Here is a 17,936-nt window from a genome sequence, read left to right as displayed (position 1 = left end):
AACTGCCGCACGCCGAAGTTTTGAAAGAACCGGACGAACACATACTAGACGCAAGCAAAATCATTCAAAAACTAATTCAGCTCGCAACCAGTAACTGCATAGTGTCCACATTTTGACACCGAAACGAAAACGTTTCTCTCAAAGAGTCAGTTTAACCTAATGGATATAACCGTAGTAGTTACTGATGTAGACGAAAGCGCGATAGACCTAAAAGTCGTAGATTTTATCGAAATGGATGACAGGGTAATAGTTGCGTTCATCAGTAAGTTCGGAGACTATATGTCAATGGCTCCACGAAGAAAGGCGTGATCGAAGATATTGTTTAGAGTTTATTCGTCACTGCTTTTTTCATCGAAAACATCGCTTTCAGTTGATCACGAAAGCGACGCCTCGAAGCGCAATAAATGACGAAATTAGAAGACGCCACGATCATTCTAACTATATTTATAATGAGATTCAAAAATTTCGGTATGAAGCCTTTTCCAATTTTCCCGTTTATAGTTGTATGTAAATTACCTATTGCCGCGTTGAGAAGAAACGCTTTTTTCAGTAAATAAAAACATGAAATGAGAACTAACACCAGAGTTAAACTACGGTCACTGCTGCTACTGCTGCTGCTGTTAGAAGTTTGATTATTCGTAGTAGACATTGTTTTTCTCGCTGCTCCTGCGCGTCTCAACGTGAAAATCAATCGGATAGTTATCAGAACAACGATCACTGTCGGGATAATAGTGAATGCGGGAGCGTGGACGAAAACTTCAAAATATCTCAAATATTTATTTCTAGCGAATGGAGTAAATTTTTGAGCCCATCTCTCGTGTCCGGTGCACGGATTACGGGAGCGACGAGGATAATATTTAAAGAAATTTCTAGACTGATCGCCTATTGTAATCGCCACTACGAACACTATGCAGGTATAACTTTTCTTCATACTCACAATTCCAGCAGCTTTCAGGGGCCAACAAACGACGATATATCTGTCTATAGCTATTAACAACGTTATCAGATCACTGACACCAGAAAACAAAAGTCGAAAGTTTCGAGTGTACGAATACATGCGCTTCATAGCGTGGTTTATTTCAGCAGTCATGTCCAGTAACAATGTGTGACTATAGAGCTGATACTGAAAGTCGAAGACGATATAAGACAAACAGATAAACATGTCCGCAACAGCCAAACATCTCAAATAGAATATACTGGTGTTGTTCGAACGTTCTTTGCTGAGAATCGTAAACGACAGCAAATTAGCGCCGAAACCGAAGAAAGCGAAGCTGACGATTACATAAATAGTGATCTGTATATAGAGATTTTCGTGAGGCGGTTTGTAATCGGAGTGATGGATGTATTTACACCGCGAACCAGGTACGAATCCCGCCTTCTCAGTGGTGGTGGTTGTCAGGTCCGATCCGTTGAGGTCGAGAAACTGAGCGCCGACCGATACATTTTCCGAAGCCGTTATTTCAGTCTCAGACCGATAGTTAGCCATCGTTCGCTGTTCAAATCTATACGAACGATCGGTTTAAACCTCTGAGGTTGAACTATACGTAAATACTAGTCGCATATCGGTTTTTAGCGATTGTTCAAAACAATATCGATACTCTCACGAATGAACGTCGAGCCACCGAACTGAACCGAGTCAAATGCGAACTTACGTCGAGATATAGAAAATTGCAATGCATCATTCATTACTTCACTTAGTCTACATCAATTAGTAATCAATTACTTTTTTCCGGAATGCATTCGTGGACTATCGATTACTTTCGTCTCTATAGCAAAACGAGAATTTCGTTTAAAAATTTCAGATATCGCTGATTGTATATATATATCTATATATATATATACATATATATTAGTATCTTATTATTCTCAGAAATCAGTCGATATACATTTTTAGCGTTCATCGTCGAATCGGAATTTATGATTTCGAGCGAGATCTTCGATCCGGGGCGTACGTACGGAAGCGATAAGGGGCCTCGAGATGTCGCCTTCCAACTCGACAAGTCGTCATATTTATATCGACATATCGCGATATGTCGCGTCAAGTCGACATGAACATGTCGACATATCGTGACGTTTTGACGACATATTTCGTTACCTCGACCACTTTCCTCGCGACAAGTCGACATATTCATGACGACTTGAGACTTAGTCGTCATATTACTGGCGCCCTCATCTTACATTTCGAAGTGTCTTCAAATGACGGCTTGTCCCGTGGAAAATGGACGAAAAAGCGAAATTCGTCGTGAAAACGTCACGAAATGTCGACATATTCGTGTCGACTTGACGCGATATATCGCGGTATGTCGACATAAATATGACGACTTGTCGAGTTGGAATGCGACATCTCGAGGCCCCTATCGCTTCCGTAAGGAAGGACCGTACTTAGAAATCCTCCGCGATTAGACTTTAAGAAATAACTGTTTGATTATGCGTGTATATGTGATTTAATTCCGAATGAAAACTGTTATCATATCAACAACATAACCAGTAATGGCGGAAGGGTTGATTGAACATTATAAAATCATAGAGGTTGATTAACATATTAACACAATAGAATCCAATAGATAATGTTGTAAGTTCAGAATAGATTCAGCTCAGTTCGTTTGAGCTGAACTACTGACAGTTGGTTTTATGGTACTGCCCGGATTTATGTTTCGACTCTAGTTTGCGGAGGATGGATGACGCGGATTCGGACTGAGACAGAGGACGTCATTGGCTGGCGTCCGTTGTCTTTGGCTATTATCTGCAGCTTATATTCGCCTTGAGGTTTTCCAAGGTCGAGCCTAGATCGAATCGTAATGGCGCCAAGTTTAGGAGAAACGGCGAACAAACGTGCATTCCGATCATCAGTAGGTAACAAACTATAAGTTATTTCTGCATTTCGACCTTCATCCGCATCCGTAGCTCGCACGTGACCGACTGTAGCGTTAATCAAAGCATTCGATCTGATACTGAATTGCAGGTTATCGTGCGAAAAAACCGGCGCGTTATCATTTTCATCGACTACGTCGATCTTGACGGTAGCTGTCGATGTGTGTCGAGGTTCCCCGGAATCAGTGGCGATAACTTGAAACCCATACGTGGACTTCACTTCGCGATCCAGACGACTGTGAATATATATAAACCCGTGTTGAGCATCGATCGAAAACAGTCCCGATTCGTCTGATATCCTGTAGCTTACGCGACCGTTCGCGCCTGAATCTGCGTCGACCGCTTCAGCTATTATAACTGGAGTTGTATCCAATCGATTCTCGTGTATATTTCCTGAATATAGGGATCTGGAGAACATCGGTTTATTGTCATTTACGTCCAACACGTAGATTGAAAGGGTTCTCCGCGACAACCTACCCGAAATACCTCGATCCGTGCAAGTAAATACAACTTGATTACTCGACCTCTTCTCTCTATCTAGACGCGTGCGGGTGAACAGTCTGTACTCGTCGCGATTCATTCTGATCACTTCGTAGGAAACCGCGTCCAAACTGCAATCGGATCGGCCGTTCATCCCGCTGTCAGCGTCGGTCACCAGTATCTGCGCTAAAAATGTGCCCGCAGGTGCGTCCTCCGCTACTTCGATCAGTCCACTCGACGCGAAAGCGTTGACAGTAATAACGGGCGCATTATCATTGACGTCGTTTACACGCACTATTACCGAAACCGTCGTTACGTTCTTGTTGTCGAATCGCTGTAGTCGAGTCGTTGAGTTATCGTCGATAGCGCTAGACACGTCGACTGGAATAAAGTACAGTTTTTCTGTTTCGTAATCGAGCTCTTTCGTCAATACGACATAACCCGAATCGGACTGCACAGAAAATGTTCGTTTGACTTGTTCCGATGCGTCGGAGTTGATTCTATACGAAAAACCGCCTCTCAATCGTATGACAATAAATCCTGCCAGTCGATCCTCGTTTACGGACGTGACGTACGCAGTCGATCCGCAACGAACGTCATCTCGAGGCGCAGATGCTGAAGTAGCGACCCCGGCTGTGAAAACCATTACGGCAAGATATGAGACCGTAGAACTTCGTCGTGAACGCTCCATCTTTCGCTGTTGTGTGAAATACTGTACTCACTGCCTCAAACAGCACACTGTATTCACTTTATATACAACTGTCGATTACTAATTCTATGTTGATTACTTGTAATTTTTACAAAAATTTGCAACAATTTACTAAGCATCGCTTCGCGTAATTAAGGTCTACATCAGCCGGGAGCAATCGTACAGACACAATAATCTCATAATTCAGTATTCGATCATTTTTATATATTTTCAACTTCTTTTTTGAATGAATGAATGAATGAATGAATGCTTTATTCTCTCTAATTATAGATAATCTATGTACACACATAAATACAATTCGAGAAACGGACATCTCCGAGCGGGGGTTCTACCATAAGGGGAGATGCCCTGTAACTATAATAATGATAATTTATTTTCGTAAACCATGATACATATAATCGCAAGAACAGTTAATACTTTTAACAAATAACATAGTACGGTTACGAGGTATCCAGTGCCAGCCAACAGGCTGTACTTAAAATTAAGGCGCTGGAACCTTGTGCAGAGTGAAGGGGAATGTGCAGTGATACTTATGTAAATAATGCTATTAATAGTAATAATGCTAACAATAATAATAATAATAATAATAAAAATAATAATAATAATAATAATAATAATAATAATAATAATAATTATAATTGTACTATTGTATAATAATGAATACTATAATAATGAAGTGATAATAAAGTTGTAATAATGAATTGCTGTTATTTCTAACGAAGTTTCTCTATATAGTTAATATATAGTTATCCAAGGTTTGTTTCTTGAATAGATACGAGATTTGATGCTGGACGACGTACGAAGACAGCCGGCAGTGTTGCGCCAGGTGCGTGGCATCCGAGCAAGAAATTATTTGCTTTAAAGATAGTCTACGCTGTGAACCGTCGTCTCAAAAAGAACTCCGGAATCATGCGAGTAAATACAACCCGAAATGCGGTCTTTGATAGAATCGAATTGAAGCATTAACTGTGTGTTGACTACACTTCTAGAAATGTTTTTTGAATCAGTTCGCTTAACTTTATTTGTGTCGTGTTCGCGTTCGATCAATAAGACTGAGCTATCGTCAGAATTCTGGAATGAAGTGATATAAACCTGAATCTGGCCAATTTACAAGACCCGATCTTTTTACTTCAAACCCTTCACATATTACTAGTGTGGTGTTAGTCACGCTTTTTGCACCCGGAATCAGATATGCAATTTTTGATATCGTGATCATTTCGCAAACAATTAAAACACAATCCTTGATCTTTGATCATACGTTTTCTAGCCAGAATTGAACTATATTTCATACAATTGTTTGAAGAGTGACCTGTGCAGTAAACACATTTCCTATTGGAAAATGAATAATGCCTAGATTTACCAGTAATTGTGCCAGTAGCTACAAAAGAACTTTGTTTCGCTCCTAAAATGAAATAATCTCAGCTACATAATTCTAAGGCATCAATTTCATTTTTTAGACATGCTAGAAGATCAACCAATGTCCAATCGACGCATTGTCGAACACGCGATATATTTTGGACGGTAGATAACGGCAACTTTTCGAGGAGAATCGGCACTAACAAATCAACGTACGAATCTGGTTGTTTCCTTTACTCTTTCCATGCGACTTTAATAAATTTCAAGCCCTCAGATTTTGCGAAATTAATTTCGAAAAAAAACTTTTTCAAAAAAATATTGGGTTCTCATACTTCTAGACGGCTTAATACGCTTCCTTACACTCAAATAGGCTTTCGAGCGAACGAACGTTGATGTTGATATTGTCGTAAAATGAACGTAATTCCGATACAGATGATAACCGGTTCCTAATGTTAAGGAGCGCTTTCGTATGAATTTTTACGAGCTTTTGCGGATTTCCAAATCGAACGACTCTACGGCGTGGTTGTAACTATCTCCTGATGCATGCGGACAACCCAGAAATACACGGCAACACGTTTACGATAAACACGATTTCAAATACGCGAATTTATTAACAACTGACATCAAACGAATCCCAGAAATTCCTCCATTGTAACGGATCGCCATTGAATTTCGGTTACGTAAGTTTCGGCAACTTTACCGTCGAACTGAAACTACTAGTTGGGACGCAACGGTAGGGTATATTTCCCTGTTTTATTTCGCGTATTAGCGCCCGTGCTCTCCACAACGCTTCATCTGCGGATTTTTCGTAGGTTTCATGATCCGCCCTGCACGGTTCTAACTCGCTGGGGTCTATATAGTGGGCTTGCTAAGTCTAAAAAATGACCTGAAGCTGCAAAATGGAGTACAAATGTCCCCTTTTTGCACACAAATAGATAACATCCACATAATTCATTTAAGATGTCGACACACACAGGTGCACCTGTCTTTTGACCCTAATTTGCATAAATCCAAGATGGCCGCCATTGATGCCCGAATCCAGCATTTTTCCCCAAATCATCAATTTCAATCAATATCTACGAAAAATATACAATTTAAACATTGAAATATATGATTATGATAGAAAGGCTCAAAAAAATAATAACACCGACAAACTCTTTTTGTTGGTTACACGATAAGGCATGGAATTTCGATTCTAATTTCGATGTAATCTCCTCCAGCAAACTGGTATCATCGGAATGGGCAGGCACTAAACGATCGAGTTCGTTGACATACCTTGTTACTGGTCGTCTGATTCCCGTTCTGTTTCCCTTCAAACTGGAGTTTCTCTTCTGAAGATGACATTTTTCGAGATACCATTTACTTCTCCTGAAATATAGACGAATGGCTGGTGTTTGATTAACGGAACTTTATTTACACTATGTATACAAAATCGGCATGTATTGCTTACAGCGTGCGTGTGTGCCATGACCAAGAATGTAAACACGCAAGTCCAAAACGTACAGTAAACGCCCACTAAAAAGGCGCGAAAACCGATAGCCCGTGAAGCGTGTTGGAATACCGACGCAATAACAAGAAAAACACCCAAATATTAATATAACAGTTGTTAGATAAAAGTATTCATTAAAATTTCTATTAACATTGATATCATTGGCACGTTCATTTAATTTTTTCTTTTTAATTTCTTTTAAAATTCAGTAGATCTTCTTCCTATTTCTTTAGCCCAAGTAAGTTGTTTATTAGATCTTGTTTTTTTTCACCAGGAGCTAGGCTAACACTTTTCTCATTCTCCACTTATTTGTTGAGAAATTCCCTTTGTTTCATCACTACTACTTTGTTAGTTTTTTTTATTCGAAAATGTAATTATGCCCGTTGAAAAAAGTAACATAAAACCTCCTAATTTAAATGATGAATAGCCAACCCAATTATTTAATTCGTTTATAACGAAATAATAATTTTTTAATTCATCATTTAATTTATTTTCTTCGTTTATTGGTAAAAAATGGTTGCACAATTTTGAAGAACCATTAATTATTGTTTCAGATAAAGCATCATTAATCCTTGCTATTCTTGCGACTTCATGAAGTTTGAAGGTTTTTATAACATCACCTGATTTCAAATAATTTAATTCATTATATGTAAGATTTTTACTTAGAAATATTTTACACTTCCCGGATAGCATAGCTTAGACTTATCAAAATGACTCAGAACGTGAGAGTAACCTCTTGAACATCTCCGCGATAACTGCTGCGAGTTGAATACTGAAATTTCTCATGAATAATCAATGGGTGGGCGAGCAGAGAGCTATGGTGGCGGATCTTTGATTAATGCCCTCATTTTCGTGGGCTGGGGCGTGGGAAATTTTGTATTGCTCGGATGAATGAATGAGTTACAAGCACTAGTGGCGCCGCGTTTAGTGTACCATCGGAGTTGTCTAAAACTAAAGAGACACTATATCCGTGTCGACGCGATGTAGAGAGAACCCGAAAATGTTACTTTGAGGTAGTAGTTTATTCAACGTTTCGACTATATCCTAACAGTCATCTTCAGGAATACAGGAGATACAACAACAATTTGTAAGTTTTCTAGAATCAACATATATTCTATATACTTTTAATTTATCTTGCATTTATTTTAAAGATTTTTTACAATTAAATCTGAATGATACTTCACTTCTTCATCAAAAAGAGCTAAACTCGAAAACAATATTTACAAAATTAATTTTAAATCAATATCTCACTACTTTTATATTTAATTCATTTCGGTTACTTGATATCTAATCTATTTCGGTTACATGTTATCATTCAGGTTCAATAAATTCTATTAAATGGCAACCATCTTCATCTTTTCCATTATATTTCGAATAAACATTATTATTACTTAACTCAACTAATTCTTCATCTGTTAATTGCATCTATCTTTCAGCTAATATAGTTCTACATTTATGCTTGCTATTTAATCCTTCATGATGTATGTAGTATCAATTTTTTCTTGTTTATCAATATGATATTCATCATCTACTGATAATTCATTTAATTTTTCAAATTTAAATTCTTATTTTTTTGGGCGCGAATCTTGCATTTAATTCATTCAATTTCATTGAGGATATTTCATTGCTATTTCCATTGGTTTGATTTCTCTGCATTTATATAAAAGGAATTTACCAAAGGTTTTTTGACCTACCCAACCTCATTTCTACTTGATATATTTTACCTACCTAACCTCATGCATGTCTACCTAAATATTCTTTAAATCGAATTAGATTTATTAAATTCAATACAACATTCACAAATTCTTGATATTTTATATTGAATTTTAAAACAAACTAAAGGTGATGACTGCTTACATTGATCACAATATTCATAATCATTTTTTCCTCATCTAAACACTTAAGATATTCTTTATATTCTTTTACCCTTTCTCTACAATCTTTTTGCAATTCACGAACACATCTTTTACATTTATAAACTAAACCATCCTTAAACGACCCTTTTCTTTTATGAAATTTCGAATATTTTGTTAATTCACCACAACCTATACATCTTTTCATATCAAATATTTCATCTGTACATTGTTTACACTTAATATTTTTATCTCTTTCCTTAGTATAACAAGAAAATTAATTGTAATAAATCATTTGACGCCTGCGAAAAAATGTTGAATTTTTGGCATAAACTTATGTGGAATTGCAAATTTCAAATCGAAGTTTTAAGAAATTCGGAGAAAATGGCAGAATCTATCACGATTTTCAAGTGTATTATCATTCATCATTAATATAGAAAAAAAATACCCAACATTTTTGCCCAAAAACCAAACTAGTCTCATATTTCATACTTCTCGTATGAAACCCCCATTTATATAGAAAAAGATTTTCTAGTATATTACCCAAAAACCTACCTAGCCTCAAACTTCATCCTTCTGGCATCAAACCCCCAATTTTTACTTACTAACACGGTCACAAAGACCATATCTAAGTGCCTGTGGCCTCTCAACCGCACCGATACAATTACATACTGCCATTCCAACCCTCGAATTTGTTGCTATTCCAACCCTCAAATTCGTTCATTTTAAAACTTATACAATAACCACAATTCCCATAACGAGCAATATTCAATTTTGTCTAAACAGTAATAGATGATATTAGCCGAAATATCATCTTTCTCGCTTACGTTATTTTTCCATAATAAGTACATATGTAAATTGAAACACACAAAAACGTCCACTTCTGGTAAATACAATAATACGAATTACTCTTAATGATCGATTTATTGGTAGATTAAGGGTCGGCGTGTTTCATAGGTTTATTTTATAATGTCTCATTACCAGTTGCGAATTCCTCTCATAACTACACGTAGCACCGTAATTGCCGTCAAAAATTTAGACACCTCGCCTGATACAAGTATAGATAAACGTTCGAGACGAACAACCATTAAGGCGGGCAGTTGTTTACGATACACAACAAAAACGATGTATTTACCAAAACGTACCGAGACAACTGCATATACGTATTAGATCGTTTCATCTTTTTGAGAATAGAATTTAGCTGCGGATCAATATAATTTCAACAACTGATATCAAATACATGACGTATGCGATAAACTTAATCTAATGAATGAACGATCTGGATAAAATCAGTTTTTTCCGATATACACGCCCACAGCCACTATACGTTATCATTAATTGCACAAGTAAACTATTATTATTATTACCGATTGTGCAAACTTCATTGTTCCAACCAGCACCATTGTTATTTGCAATATCAAAAATGAAACGCTATTTTCCGAACCATGCGCAATTGGGTTGAATTGGGGGCTTGTTTTCGTGTCGATCATTGCACGTCAACCAATTTCTGATAACATCGGGCAATAATTACGCAATTTACAACGGAAATTGGCATGAATAATTTGCCAACCAGCCAGACACGCGTGCATTTACGTTCATTATGAACAATTACATAAAGAATAATGCTTTTATATTTTTTCGACCCATTGCGATAACACAGCGCAAGAGAGATATAGCACTGGTATCGGCGAAAATTACCTTAAAAATCTGCAAAAGTTCACCGTCAAAATGTCTAAGTGTAACGTCAAATTATGTAATGTCGGCTAAACGACACAAGGGGCGACACTGTGTGGATATAGTATAATTGCGGTTGTTCTCATTGCTATATCATTCATTGCTGCGCGTGCGCAAATCCTTTGTGGGAAATAAAATCGCGACATGCAAACTTCTTGAGAATGCTCAATCGCAATCCCTAATTGTTAATCAGGGTGAGTGTTATTGCACTTTCGCACCTTCTCGGACATTTGTGTCTTCGATTATGTATCGGGGCCGCGGGAATCAAAATAACTTACGTAGATGTTCGCATCATGAAAGCAAGTTTAAAAGACACGAGGTCCATGGACTGTCGAGATAATCGGAAGTTCCAGTTTGGGAAAAGGAACAAGTCCCGCCTCGCTGGGCAGTCTGGATCAATGTATCTAAACGTATCAATTGCGATTAAACGTGTTACAAATTATACATGTCACCACATGTGCTGACATGTAATTTAGGATTCAATACTGTCCTGATATTAAAAGTTATTCTTTTTTTCTAAGCTTATTTTCTCAAAGATCCGCGAAAAAACTTTGAAACTGAAACTGAAACTTTTCGCTGGTAATTCCTTTCGAGGTTAATAACTGGCTGGATACAATCAGTTGCTCGAACGTGTAGATTTGAGCTAGCTTAGCGTCAATCTATCTCCAGTTCCAGCCCGTTGCCCATGTTCTACTTTTGTCGCCCATACACTGGGAATTGTCGAATAGTCAAAATATAGTCCCAACGTTGATATCAACTTCTAGCTCACAAAAACATTTCACAAAACGTTCTATTGTCAGTGTGCATAGATTTTATTTTGTCTTTACAACACGGACTCGGAGTGTTTCATCGATGGTTATAATGAGGACAACATTCCTGAGGATACCTATTAGGATATTGTCGAAACGTTGAATAAACAACGCTAGCTCAAGGAAACAGTCCACTCTTTTTATTCTTGGTGTCCGTAGATTTTATATTGTTTTTACAACCCGGACACGGAGTGTTTCGTCAATGATTATAACGCGGACGATATCAGTATTCCCGAACATACCTTTTTGGACAGATTCGCCAAAATATATGCTCTTTGAATGGTTTATGTTTGATAAATTGGCTCTATCTTATTTCAGGTTTTACCAACAATGATGATCTACTACAAGTTACTTATCGTATCGATCGTTTTAGTTCACATCGGTGAAGCCAAGAAGGTTCGTAGAAGGTTCAAATCACGACTTGAGCAAATGATAACTTATACTTAGTAAATGGAACTAAAAATACAAATGGTGGCGACTTCAGTGATCAAAAATATAAAACGGAAGAAAATAAGAGAAAAAAGCTTCATTAAAATGTTGACGACTTATACAAATGCGACTAAGGCTCGCTCAGGTTGCACCATTATTATTCATCGGAGACGGCGCCGATGAACCGTGCGACCAATTCATGTCGATTATCGACGAGCATTTATTTTCTTCGCAGAAAAAGCACTCGCCATGGAAAATATCTATATGCAAATTTCAGTAAAATCATTCTTCCCAACGATTTATCATTAGCACAACGAATGGCGAAGACGCAGCATTGTTACGAACAATACGGCATGCATCGTGTTAATTGCAGAACATGCAACGGAGTTCGGCATATTCGCTCGTCACCGAAATGTCGATAAAATGGAACGAGAAAATCGACCATTCGAGCTGGCACGGACTATGGTCGAAACGCGGTTTCAGGCGCGGTGGACGTGGAAACTTCGTGAAAAATATTGGTCGGTATCAGCGACCGCTTGGGATGAAGCTGAATTGATGCTCTAAGAATAAATAGTACAGAATGTCTCCCTGAGTTAAAGGGTAACTGACACTTTTTTTTAGAGATTTTCTACTTTTTACACTAAATAACAGCGTACAATAAGGCTTGGTGATTTCAAAATAGGGAAAAATCTATTCAAACTAGTCAGAATTGATGATTTTGATGTTCGCGCACCTGTTCAGTGTATACATTGCTTCTGCCGAACGAGTGGTACAGTGTCTATTAGTAGAACTATGTCACTAAAGAGATGGCTGGCTCGGAAATGTTGTCTATAGAGATGAATAGGGAATAAGCCACACGAGCAATTCAACATAATTTCTATACCTACTTGACATTAAAAATTAAAAGAAATTTGGACGGACCACATCCGTTCAAACTAAGTAAGCGCAAGAAATAGGATTTGAATAGCAATCCATGGTATTTTCTAGTAGACAGCAAGGAACACGGATGTATAAATCATTTCGTGTTTGAAGATCATGGTTAGATCTAATACCAAGGATATTTTGACTAATGAACTGATGAATTTTAGACAAAATTAGCCGCAGGAATAATTTCAATTCTTCGCTTGAAATACACCTCGTATAATTGGTAGCGGCTTTGGTCACGAAATTATTTCCTCATCGATCCTATCTAAAAACTTACAAATAATGTTTGTGAACGATTTGTGATGTAATCTATCAAAACTCTTCCGCAGCGTGAAACTTGAATCGAAAAACATTATCTCTTTGAATATTTGTTTTAAAGGCTGTAGAAATTTATTGAAAGTTTTTGTTGAGTTTTGAAGTGTCAGTTTTCAAACTACCTACTTAGTCTTGATTTGATTTGATTTGAACACTTTATTTTTCAAATATAATTTACAGCATAGTGTACAAAGCATAATACAAAATACAGTAAATTAGACCTGGAGGGGCCTGTAGAAACTAAGGAATAGTTTGTATAAAACAGGTCCCTCAAAAGAGAAAAGAAAAAAAAGAGAAATGCAATAAAGAAAATAATATGCTCACAGTCAACCCTTAACACACAAAATGCAATCAGTCTTAAATGACTATGAAAAATAGTAAATGGATATGAATTTATTTATTCTTTATTGAGATGGACATCTGTGAGTGCTTATAAGACACTGTTGTATAGCATGCTTGTGATGCTGAACTATAGGTGAACTATGGAGCAGCAGTAACAGTGCTGAGAGCTTAGCATAGTATACTTTAATAGCTTCATAGCAGCGGATTGAAATCTGCATCTTCATTTTGATCGATATAGCCTATTCAAATTACTCATTCAAATTACTCATTGCTCATAGGTTTATGCGGTAGACAATAGATCATTTTACCTCCCTGGCCAGTTTCAAAGCTGTAAAACAAACTAGCATTGAGATATAACAGAAAATACACGCAGTTTCCCCAAAATTCAACGCATTTCTATGGACGCTATTTCTCAGATGTCCCTTTAATGACGTTGCAGCGCGCACCTGCTGTAAGCGATGTAAACAACGAAATGAGGTCAAAAATCATGTTACAGAATCACAAATTGCGCGTAAACTAAAACATTTTTGAACGGAACGGTTGAAAATCTATAGATCAATAGAATACATTAAATTTCAAAATTTAAAAAGAGTGTCAGTTACCCTTTAATATGATTCATTTTCGACGTTTCGGCTAGTCATCGTCAGGAAGACTCGTCTGGCAAAAAGATTGTTTCGCAGATTCGTACACGAATCACAGTGTCATTCATATTTATAACGACGACAGCAATTTTCGATCATGTTCCATTCCCGAGTTGTGAGTTAGAAAACTACCTGATCACAGCCCGACTAAGGTTGACTGTAACTCACAACTGCGGTGTACTGGATCCCGAAAATTCAGATCGTGAAAATATATCGTTTACTTCGGATTTTGATCGTTTTTAAAAACGGGCAGTATAATGAGTCTAGTTGCGATTTTTATTTTCAGTGAGTTTCAATTGGTTGAGCTCGAGAAAGGTGCGCGTAGTACGACCCGAAATGGTAGTCAGCGAGGCGACACCTAGCGACGAAGGCATGTACTGTTTTGTTTTCGGGTTCAATTTTATTTTCGCGCATTGCGTTGTCAATCACTTGGTCGGGTCGGGAACTTGGGGTAAAGTCAATAACGTGAAAGTGTACAGCTCGAAAACGATACCGCGGATTATCAGAAACTCGCCGGGCACCGACACGTTGGAGTACTACGGCAACGTGCCGGTCTCGCGAACGGGCGATATGATCTACGCGATGGTCGACGGATGGCCCCGTCCGCACGTGCGAGTGCTTAAAACCGACGAGCGTGGCGTCGCCGAGAAATTGACGAGCGACGCCTACTGCGGGTACGATTTGACGACGGCCAGGGTCTGTTTCTGGTCCGACGATGACGCGAATAACTCGTTCACCGTCGAAGCTGGATACAAGGCGCCGTTCGCGAGAAAGTCGTTTGAAACGAGGGTTTACACGCCGATCGAGTTCACCGGTGGCAAGCAAGATAAGGAAATATTGTTGGCCGATAGAAACGCAACGAATCAGGTGAGTGGATATTTTCGGTGAACTTAGTATTTGCGTTGGGAAAAGACGCAGTGTCCTTAAGGTCCTTAAAATGCAATTCGTTACACGACGTTTCGGCCCTGCGGCATTTTTTGTTCAACAGAACATGGCTCCACTCCAGAACAGGTAAAATTAGATCCCTGCAGGCTTAGTACATAGCGAGTATTCTTCTGCGAGCGGGGAAAATCAACGAGCGAGATAACCAACCAGTTTTTCTAGTCGGCAATTCCGACGATTTAGAATTGCCGACATATTTTACTGGTCAGATCTAATTTTTTTCCGCATATATACGGTTACGCCGATTGAACACAATGAGGGTGAAATGTTACAGAAATCCAACGATGGAAACGAAGCAGTCTTGCTAGAGTGTTCGTATGGCAAATGAGGAGGGACAAGGCCAAAATGAACAAACATACACCTACGCCCTCAAAGGAATCACCGACTGCTGTCCACTAACACGCTCAAAATATTTACAAAGCTACGAAAAGGCTACACAAATATACGCCCTTGCAATCAGTCGAAACACCAAATCCTACGAAAACCTCTAGCTATTCTCTCGCAACAGACCCTGGCGAACGAGAATAGAAGACTAGATTCTTGGAACTCAGCATGCACTTTCATGCTCCATTTTATAATGAAAAAAAAAAACAACTCATCAACCCGAACGAGATCTTATTGTCATAATTCAAACCCATCGTCCACTCGAACGTTCTGATTATAATTTGAGAACAAAAATCATCAATCCCATACGGTCATTTTCATTTTCTCCATTCCCTTATCTGCTCTCATATTTTCTATATTTTACATATTCTCTCACATTTTAGATGATATTTTTTAGATGTCACAGAGTGGGATCTTTCTGATCGTCGGTCGATAATATTTCGTAGTTACTCCCAATCCACAACTGAGATTTCAGGACCAACTGGCCGGGGAGATTAATTAAATAATTAACAATTAAATGATTTTCTCTCTGTCACATCTAGATTCCTGATCTACTTCCCGACTGATCATCCACTCACATGTTCTTTGTAATTTCAAAACAAACTCATCAAAAACACACTCAAAAATATTTTGGCACATTCGCAGTTTGTATCAAAAATAGTATAAATTTGTGGTCCTTAAGTCCTAAAAAAATGATTTATCTATGGCTTAAATTCATACAACGATGTCATCTATACCACAAAAGACTTAATTTGCGAATTAACTTTTTGAAGTTATGCGTGGGCCATGGAGCTCAATAACCGCCCGTGATCTTAACTTTCAATTACAATTACGTAACTCACGTGGAGTCTTTCATTGTCGCCGATGAAGAGAACCGATATTTTGCAAATTGGATTCCGGAGTTTTTTCGTTAATCTTAAAATAGGGATTGACCCTATTATTTATTTCGTTGGTAAATTTCGTTTGAAATTTTTTGATTGAGTGTCTGGGACCTTAACTAGGATCCTCTCAGAAAGCGCATTTCGCTGTATATACGTCAACAATTTTATTCTGGTACTATGGCCAATCTGACGACTTAAGATCAGTCGTAGCACAGTTTGGAACTAAAGCTAATCTAACCATAAGACCAGTCTAAACTCATTTTGGTTCAGTATGGCATTGTTAACTTACCCATTTATGAACTTTTTTCCTTGTAGGATTTTCATCATTTTCAGCTTTTAAATTAATACTTCATTCGACCTACTAGCATTAGCTCTGGCCCCGCTAACTGAATTATGTTATTTTTTTGTGCTGTTTTGTAGATCGCGTTCGAATGCGAAGTCACTTCGGAACCGAGGGCCGTGATCACATTTTACCAAACGACGACATCATCGAACTGGCAGCCGGAGTATGGAGGCACCGTATTGACCGAGACGGGTAACACCCATATCGCGACGACTTACGACGGAAATCTGACGAAAGCTAGGCTGACAATCGATGGTCTGAAACCAGCGAAACGCGAATCTGTACAACGGTACATTTGCAACGCAGACAACGGCTACGAGAGTGCCTTCATCGGTTTGATCGTTGAATGGCCCAATGGTGATACAGATAAGAAATTAGAAATTGATTAGATTCGATATGTTAATGCGGTGTACTGTGTTTTTGAAGTGATTGCAACAGATTATCACGAAATAAATGAATAATATAGGATGAAAATTATTTTCATTGAGTCGAATTGGCTCTTGAAGTTACGCTTTTGTGGGCGGTATATCGGGGGCTGACTGTATGTGTATTTCAATTATTTGTTATTAGACAGAATAAAGCATTCATTCATTCATTCATTCATTCATTCATTCATTCATTCATTCATTCATTCGTTTCTTTCGTCGCAGTTTATCCAAACCATTTCAATTACAGTACTGGGCAATGCAATCTATTCTTATAAATTATGAAAAACGATGTTTCAGTAAAAGACCTGCAGCCTGTAATTGCTTTGAGATTTTTCCTTCAGTTTCGTTCTCTTATTTTAAATAACTTACTGTAGGAACTGTCAAAAGCGTATCGTATATTTCCACCGGGCCAAGTATTATGGGGAAGTGCGTATGTCTGTAATAATAATGATCAGACTCGCATCCAGCAAGGACAAAATGAAAATAAAACGGTAATAACTATTAAGATTACTACCTTAGATTCAAGATTGACACGAATGCTAAGTTGAAAGCTAATTGATGCATCATTGAAAAAAAAACACTATAAATACTACTGTGATGATCAGATCAGCAACCAGCCATATCAGACTAGCAAACGACGTAATATTTTGCTAAATATTTACCATGTTCACCAAACTTTCATAATCAGGTCTGCTTATCGCTACCTCTGCACCCTCTATCGGTCACCACGAAATACAAAAAAAAAATACAACATCAAAACTTTCAAAAACGTCATTACCGACTACATGGAAGGGAATCACGAAAGAAAATGCGTCCTAGCAATATATATGCAGAATGAATAACTTACCCGAACCCACAACGAAAACTGCCATCGACAAACATACAGCTATCAAAGATTGGTCCATGCTGTGCATTCGTTTGAAGCATAATCGAATAAATGGCGTTTAAATAGGCAAAACCAGCGACATAATGGCAATCACGTTGTGGCAAAACAATGGAGTAAATA

General features: G+C 38.0%; 3 protein-coding genes across 6 annotated transcripts; 1 reads left to right on the top strand and 2 right to left on the bottom strand.

Annotated features, from left to right (window-relative positions):
• Positions 1-322: 322 nt before the first annotated feature.
• Positions 323-1,486, bottom strand: LOC141914209 (uncharacterized). The gene has a single exon (XM_074805476.1). The coding sequence runs from the start codon at positions 1,484-1,486 to the stop codon at positions 323-325; it is 1,164 nt and encodes a 387-aa protein (XP_074661577.1).
• Positions 1,487-2,454: 968 nt separating this feature from the next.
• On the bottom strand, positions 2,455-4,060 carry LOC141913917 (protocadherin beta-13-like). Its single transcript, XM_074805135.1, has one exon. It carries the CDS (start codon positions 4,040-4,042, stop codon positions 2,648-2,650), a length of 1,395 nt encoding a protein of 464 aa, XP_074661236.1. The 5' UTR covers positions 4,043-4,060; the 3' UTR covers positions 2,455-2,647.
• A 3,805-nt stretch (positions 4,061-7,865) lies between these two features.
• On the top strand, positions 7,866-16,976 carry LOC141913920 (uncharacterized). 4 transcript variants are annotated; one of them, XM_074805139.1, is made up of 5 exons: positions 7,866-7,992; positions 11,620-11,697; positions 12,040-12,248; positions 14,239-14,819; positions 16,580-16,976. In XM_074805139.1, the coding sequence occupies exons 3-5, from the start codon at positions 12,107-12,109 to the stop codon at positions 16,889-16,891; spliced, it is 1,035 nt and encodes a 344-aa protein (XP_074661240.1). In that variant the 5' UTR covers positions 7,866-7,992; positions 11,620-11,697; positions 12,040-12,106; the 3' UTR covers positions 16,892-16,976. The 4 variants fall into 4 exon arrangements, with proteins under 4 accessions (XP_074661240.1, XP_074661241.1, XP_074661242.1 ...); XM_074805140.1 differs by lacking the exon at positions 12,040-12,248; XM_074805141.1 differs by lacking the exons at positions 7,866-7,992; positions 12,040-12,248 and adding an exon at positions 10,607-10,686.
• Positions 16,977-17,936: the final 960 nt, after the last annotated feature.

Source organism: Tubulanus polymorphus, chromosome 12, assembly GCF_964204645.1.
Source record: "Tubulanus polymorphus chromosome 12, tnTubPoly1.2, whole genome shotgun sequence".
Lineage (NCBI taxonomy): Eukaryota > Metazoa > Nemertea > Palaeonemertea > Tubulaniformes > Tubulanidae > Tubulanus > Tubulanus polymorphus.
The sequence above is the reverse complement of the archived record's forward strand: the minus strand, read 5'-3'. Positions and strand labels throughout refer to the sequence as shown.

Bases quoted from the DNA above. Each gene is read 5' to 3' on its own strand.
- LOC141913917 (XM_074805135.1), bottom strand. From the start codon at position 4,042: ATGGAGCGTTCACGACGAAGTTCTACGGTCTCATATCTTGCCGTAATG.
- LOC141913920 (XM_074805139.1), top strand. From the start codon at position 12,107: ATGCAACGGAGTTCGGCATATTCGCTCGTCACCGAAATGTCGATAAAA. The intron at 12,249-14,238 runs GTCGGTATCAGC...TTTTATTTTCAG, and splicing joins AAACTTCGTGAAAAATATTG to TGAGTTTCAATTGGTTGAGC. The intron at 14,820-16,579 runs GTGAGTGGATAT...GCTGTTTTGTAG, and splicing joins ATAGAAACGCAACGAATCAG to ATCGCGTTCGAATGCGAAGT.
- LOC141914209 (XM_074805476.1), bottom strand. From the start codon at position 1,486: ATGGCTAACTATCGGTCTGAGACTGAAATAACGGCTTCGGAAAATGTA.